Source organism: Corvus brachyrhynchos, unplaced genomic scaffold, assembly GCF_000691975.1.
Source record: "Corvus brachyrhynchos isolate BGI_N302 unplaced genomic scaffold, ASM69197v1 scaffold93, whole genome shotgun sequence".
Taxonomy (NCBI): Eukaryota; Metazoa; Chordata; class Aves; order Passeriformes; family Corvidae; genus Corvus; species Corvus brachyrhynchos.
In genome coordinates this window covers 932,227-938,264 of record NW_008237273.1, presented here as the reverse complement: position 1 = coordinate 938,264, position 6,038 = coordinate 932,227, and the positions used below count along the sequence as shown (strand labels likewise).

Sequence of the window (6,038 nt, the reverse complement as noted above, 5' to 3'; positions counted from 1 at the left end):
CTGCAGTGACTTGAGCGTCTCTCTCACGCGGCGTGTGCTGTGAGGGGTTTGCAGGAAGAGGATAACACAGATTTTTGCTGGTCGCAGTGTGATCGGTCTCTGGCTGCGATAAAGTCAGTTTTCTGTGCGACTGAACGAGTTGTAGAGCCTAGTGTTGCCGAACATAGGCGTCCGTGCTTTGGCTCTCCCAAGTGTGGTGTAATGATAGGCTTTGCTGGTGAGCATTTGTGTAAGCAGTTGGAGAATTTCAGCTTTGAAATGCTAAGCTCAACCCATCAGGTAAGTACTGATTTTTTGTTACAGTGTTTTCTCAGAAGTTTCAACGAGATCTGTTTTCTTGTTTGCATTTTTCTTCGCTAGCTCAACATCTCTTTCCCGGCTACTGGCTGCCAAAAGCTCATTGAAGTGGACGATGAGCGTAAGCTAAGGACGTTTTATGAGAAGCGAATGGCCACGGAGGTGCTGGCTGATTCCCTTGGTGAGGAGTGGAAGGTAGGAAGTACGGAAGAATGTTGTCAGAGTTGTATTTGAGGAGCGTAAAATGCAAAATGTCTCCAGTATGCACTTCTCATGCTGTAATGCTTGCATGGTGGCAGTCACATTGAAAGTTTCTCTTGCTATGTATGTACTGAACTTACTGATTAGGCTAGCCTGTTTTGGTACTTTATCTGAATGGGAGATTTTTGGTTTTTAAAGCCTTCTGCTTAGTTTCTTGCTCCCTTTTGCAGTGGCTTATTGCTCTTCATGTCAGTGCTGTCTCTTGGTATTCAGCCCAAGTTAAATTTGCAGTGTAAAACTTCCAGTGTGTTCAAAATTGACTTTGTTGTGTTTAAACTGCTGCTAATACATGGGGAGAAATATGTTTGGCATGGTGGATGGGCTTGGAATAGTTAGTGTTAATATGGACAGTGCAGCTGAATTTGAGGAACATGATCTTTTCTGCTGCCATCTTCACAGGGAAGATAATAAAACCTGTATTTTTCCTTTTTACCTATGTACTACTCTAGACACTCCTGTGTTCTGTGCACATTTCCAGTTCGTCAAGTAAACAGGCTTAATTAGGCTTACAATTTCAGAAAAACTAGTCAATAATGGTGCAAGATTTTGCACTGTGTTACTTCCCAATAAAAATTCAAAGGGATGTGAATCACACTAAATGTAAATTATGGTATACAGAGGTATTTTTCACGTTTCTTAAATAAATGGCCAGATTGTTCCGAAGGTGTTGGTTAAAGTTGTTTGCGCTAGCCATAACAGAGACTCTTGCAGAATCGTGGACACAGTGCTCTGTTGTTCCGAGCAGTGTGTTGTGGTATCTGCTGCTTTTTGAGGTAATAACGACACAAGTAACTCAGAAACATTTCTCCTTTCCTAGGGATATGTCGTTCGGATAAGCGGTGGCAACGACAAGCAAGGCTTCCCCATGAAGCAGGGTGTCCTGACTCACGGACGTGTCCGCCTTCTCCTCAGCAAGGGCCACTCCTGCTATCGCCCCAGAAGAACCGGCGAGAGAAAGCGCAAGTCTGTGCGCGGCTGCATTGTTGATGCAAACTTGAGTGTCCTGAACTTAGTCATAGTGAAGAAGGGTAAGAGTCTGGATGAAACAAGCAATAGGTAGAAGTAGGCACCTGGAAGGAGCCTGCTTGCAGTGGTTGGTAAGTTGCATGGAATGGAAATGGCAGTCCCAGTTTCAGAATGTGTCTTAACGGTCCCTCTGAGCACAAGCAGTCTTGTACTGCTAGAACTGATCACTAAAACACTTCTTGTTGCTGCCAGCAATCTGATCATGTTAAAGCAGCCAAGGGTAGCTGGGGTGGTGCTACTGACAAGTGAATACCAAAGATTACATAGCCTTACCTTGAATTCTTAGATATTTTAAGCTCAGTGTTTGGCTGCTGAAGCTGGTGCTCAGTAGATGTAGTAAATGGCATGTTTAAACTTGAATTCCCAAAGGTGAAAAGGACATTCCTGGGCTGACTGACACAACTGTGCCCCGTCGTCTTGGTCCCAAGAGGGCCAGCAGGATCCGGAAGCTGTTCAACCTCTCCAAGGAGGACGATGTTCGTCAGTACGTTGTGAGGAAGCCTCTGAACAAAGAGGGTAAGAACTCCAATAGTACAGCTCTTCAGGTTCTTGTAATTACTGCCGAGGTGTTCATCCTACTGCAGGGAATACACCACGATTAATAGTGCATCCAGGAGCTGACACTCACTTTATTTTAAGCTTTGTCAGCTGTAACTTGTAGAAAAAAATAAAGTTTCTTCGTTGCCTCGTTACCTTCGCCCCTCTCTGCCCTGTTTTGTCACAGTTCGTTCTTAAATGTTTGATAAAATCTGGAGTAATTTTTACTAGTTTCTAAGAATAACCCAAAAGTAGTTGCTGCAGGGTTAAATACAAGGTGGAATGTTGTTAAAACTTTTTTATGGTATGGGGGAAAAGGCAGTGTAGAGAGAAGATGCTAAGATTTTTCCCCCTTGCTTATGGCAGTCTGAAATGAGCTTGTATTGGAAGGGTACTGCTTGGCTTAATACCAGTTTCCTGCAGTGTAAGGTGTAATTTTGGGGGTTTTTTTGCTTTTGATCTGGGGAAGAAAAGGTGGATTTTTAGAATAATATGATAAGACTTTGGTACTGTGGAAGTTTGTTGGGGAGAAAAACACATCATACGGGGAATGGTTTTGTCCATTAAAGAGTATGATCCTGCTGGACATCAGACTGTTCTGTGTGACTGCTAAAGTCTGTCAGGATTGCTTACTAAAATTTCATTTTACAGGTGTGTGTGGTAGTGTGTTTTGTTTGCTCATAGTGGGCTGTAGATCTGTTTTTTGGGATAAACAATGTCAAACCTAAGTAAAATTGTAGATGGCTTTTTAATGCTGGAAACAATGGCTCATTCTGGAAGGTAGATAATGAATACCCTTACTGAAAATTTAGGTCTAGGGGGAGTTACAAGAGACAGGCCTGTTACGATGCTAGAAATTTACACTTAATTTCTAATAACAAATCATGAGCATTAAGACCATGTATTGTTAATGCTGTATCTGGTGATAATTGATCATTTTTCCTGCAAAATCTATAAGGATGTTGAACTCTCTGTAGTTGCTGTAATATATGGTACACTAAATAATGCTAATAGTAAATGAAACACTCTGGAGTTTGCTAGATGAGGCCTGTGGCTTCTTCAGAAGGTACTCTGCCACTTCTGCTGATATGTAGTGATTTTTAGGTAAGAAACCCAGAACGAAGGCTCCCAAGATCCAGAGACTGGTGACTCCTCGAGTGCTGCAGCATAAGCGCAGGCGTATTGCCCTGAAGAAGCAGCGCACTCAGAAGAACAAGGAGGAAGCCGCAGAGTACGCCAAGCTGTTGGCCAAGAGGATGAAGGTACGTTTGCTGTTTCAACTCAGCTGTATGGCAAATAGCTCATCTCCCAGAATCAAGGGATTTGGTTAACAGGACTGTATGCTTACAGCTGCTCTGTACTAGCTCATTTTGAATATAAGCACCTAAATGTGAGTATAAACATAGCTGGTCAGTTGAGGTTTTTTAAATATTTCTATCTGTTTCTGCCAGTCCTAGAGCAATAGAAATTAACCAGGCCCACTAATTTGACAGCTTTTTTTCAAGGAAACTAACAGTTACAGCCTCTGAGGATATTTTTTGCTGTAGCAATTTTAGTTCAAATCAATTCTGTTTTAACTCAAGATGCCCAAGCATTTGAGTGATTGTGCAGAGAAATAGGATTCAGCAGTTGATCTTGATAAAGGATAAGTTGGCAAGAAGGTATTTGTTTGCATGTGTTTGCCCTTGCTCCTAAAACTGCAGTGACTGCTGAAGCAGTACTGTAAGCAGGTACAGTTGGAATATTTGGCACAGTGCCTCCTGAGTTTCATTACTTCCAGATAAAAACTGAGAGAGATGCACCTTTGTTGTGTTGTGAACTCCACATCACTTCCTTAACTAAAGTTTTGGGTGCATACCAGGCAAAGACACAGGTCTGTTGGTTTGGATACTTGCAGAATTCTTCTGAAGAAGGGAAATAATTTTGCTTTTTTGACTTACAGAATCTATTCCCTTCAAGTTGCATTTTCTCTAGTTGGTTCTTTTTGATGATAAGATGATGATATGTAACATCTCCATACTCCATGCCTTTCAGGAAGCCAAGGAGAAACGCCAGGAGCAGATTGCCAAGAGACGCCGGCTTTCTTCTTTGAGAGCTTCTACATCCAAGTCTGAATCAAGTCAGAAGTAAAGACGTTGTACGTGATACTAAAAAGACATTGTACATTTAATTACCAATAAACTCCTTTTGTGGTGAACTTCCAGTATGAGACTTTGTAGTTCATGTTGTTACTGCCAATCTCTTAAACAGTTCAGACTAGGTGCATCATGTAGACCAAACTGGAGCCACAAACCTTGATCTTGATGCAGTTCTATTTTGAGAACTTGTAGTACTGTGTCTTTATTGAGAAGTTCCATTTTATTATGAACTTGTGCACGTGTGTGGATGTTGCTACAAGCAGGGTTTACCTGCAGCATCAAAATTCTCTGCAATGGTTCTGCAGTGCAGTGGGCAGAATGTAACCCACTTAGTAGTGTTGAGTGGTTAATTTGTGGGTATTTTGATGGGGTTTTTTTAAATCCAAAGTACAGGATGGTGTTTACATAGGAGAAGATTGTGTCACTCACTTTTGATACTGAGTATAACATTGGTAAAACTTAACCTTCAGCTGATTCTTGGCAGAATTAAGTGCAGTTCAGACACTCATTGGAACAGACTCCACAGGGAAGTGACTGCAGACCCAAGTCTGCCAGCGTTCAGGATCTGGATGATACTTAGTCAGAAGTTTTAGTGGCAGGTAGTCCTGTGAGGAGCCCTGATGTTGCTCTTTATGATCAGTATGTGTTACTGCAAATGTGAGATACTTGTGATTCTGTAGGTATTGCAGTGTTCTGCTCTTGAAATTGGTACTGGGCCACGAATAAGGCAGCTTTTAAAAGATTTGACTAGAAAATTTGAATTGAGGATTAAAAATTACAGATCTGCCTTAATGTATTCAGTCTGTACTGGGTAAGGGTAACGGGAATTCACCTCCAAGTTAAAAATAGATGTGTTGGATGTTAGAATGGTCTGGAGCCAAATAAATTGTCTTAGTTCTTAAAATAGTAATTGGGATCCACTTTTTGTTGAGATAGGTGCTTCTATTTCTAGTACATTAAGCTTCATCACAACCTTAGAAGTTGGGAAGGTTTTTATTCTTCCTTGTGTGGCAAGACTCTTCTAAGTTTGGGGCCCCACCTAGCTAGAAGGCATTTTATAATGCATCAGATGAAAAACTGGGACTGAAAAAAAAAGTTGCAGAAGACAAGACCTGCTGGGAATACATTATGGGGACAGAAGGATCAAACCTGCTGTCCTTAAACTTAGGTTTGTATTAGGACGATGGGATACCCATCTGACAAGGACAGAATTTGCCGTGAAGCACTTGTGTGCAGTGGAACCTTGGACCAAGAGCCTTGGCCAAAGCAGTTACCCGAGCTCTATCTTTCACAGCTTAACTGAGGCTGGTTTTGAATGACAAATAAACTAACTAATCAGAAAAGGTTTAGAGGGTTAGTAATGGTGGTTACACATGAATTAAATAATGCTGGCTAGTCCAATAAAATTCTAAGAGGGTACCATTTTACAGTGTATTTTTTTTTTATGGAGGCCATGGTCATTGCCTACAGTTTAATAGTGAAGATCCATAGGCCCTGTTAAACCTGAGCTTCACTAAATAAAAAAAAGACCCCTTTTTAATCCACATTAGTCTCTGCAAAAATTAATATGGAGAAAATGTAGGTAAGTATGCAAGTATCACTCAATAAATTCACAATGCTGAGAATTGTACAATCTGCAGAAGGGAAATAACACTGTCTAGCCTCTTTATCCTAGTAAAATGTACACAGTTCTTACTCTGGTCAGGGTGACCAAGCACTGAGGTGGTTGTCCTGGACAAGAACAGGAAGGTTCTGAACATTCTACACCACTACTAAGTC

The 6,038-nt window shown here is 41.3% G+C and overlaps 1 protein-coding gene across 1 annotated transcript; it reads left to right on the top strand.

Annotated features, from left to right (window-relative positions):
• The first annotated feature begins 50 nt into the window (after window positions 1-50).
• RPS6 (ribosomal protein S6) lies at window positions 51-4,327 on the top strand. Its single transcript, XM_017730594.1, has 5 exons — window positions 51-492; window positions 1,376-1,586; window positions 1,954-2,100; window positions 3,226-3,383; window positions 4,156-4,327. Exons 1-5 carry the CDS (start codon window positions 448-450, stop codon window positions 4,249-4,251), a joined length of 657 nt encoding a protein of 218 aa, XP_017586083.1. The 5' UTR covers window positions 51-447; the 3' UTR covers window positions 4,252-4,327.
• Window positions 4,328-6,038: the final 1,711 nt, after the last annotated feature.

Coding starts and splice junctions, on each gene's coding strand:
- RPS6 (XM_017730594.1), top strand. CDS start 448: ATGGCCACGGAGGTGCTGGCTGATTCCCTTGGTGAGGAGTGGAAG. Junction 493..1,375: donor CCCTTGGTGAGGAGTGGAAG/GTAGGAAGTACG, acceptor CTCCTTTCCTAG/GGATATGTCGTTCGGATAAG. Junction 3,384..4,155: donor TGTTGGCCAAGAGGATGAAG/GTACGTTTGCTG, acceptor CATGCCTTTCAG/GAAGCCAAGGAGAAACGCCA.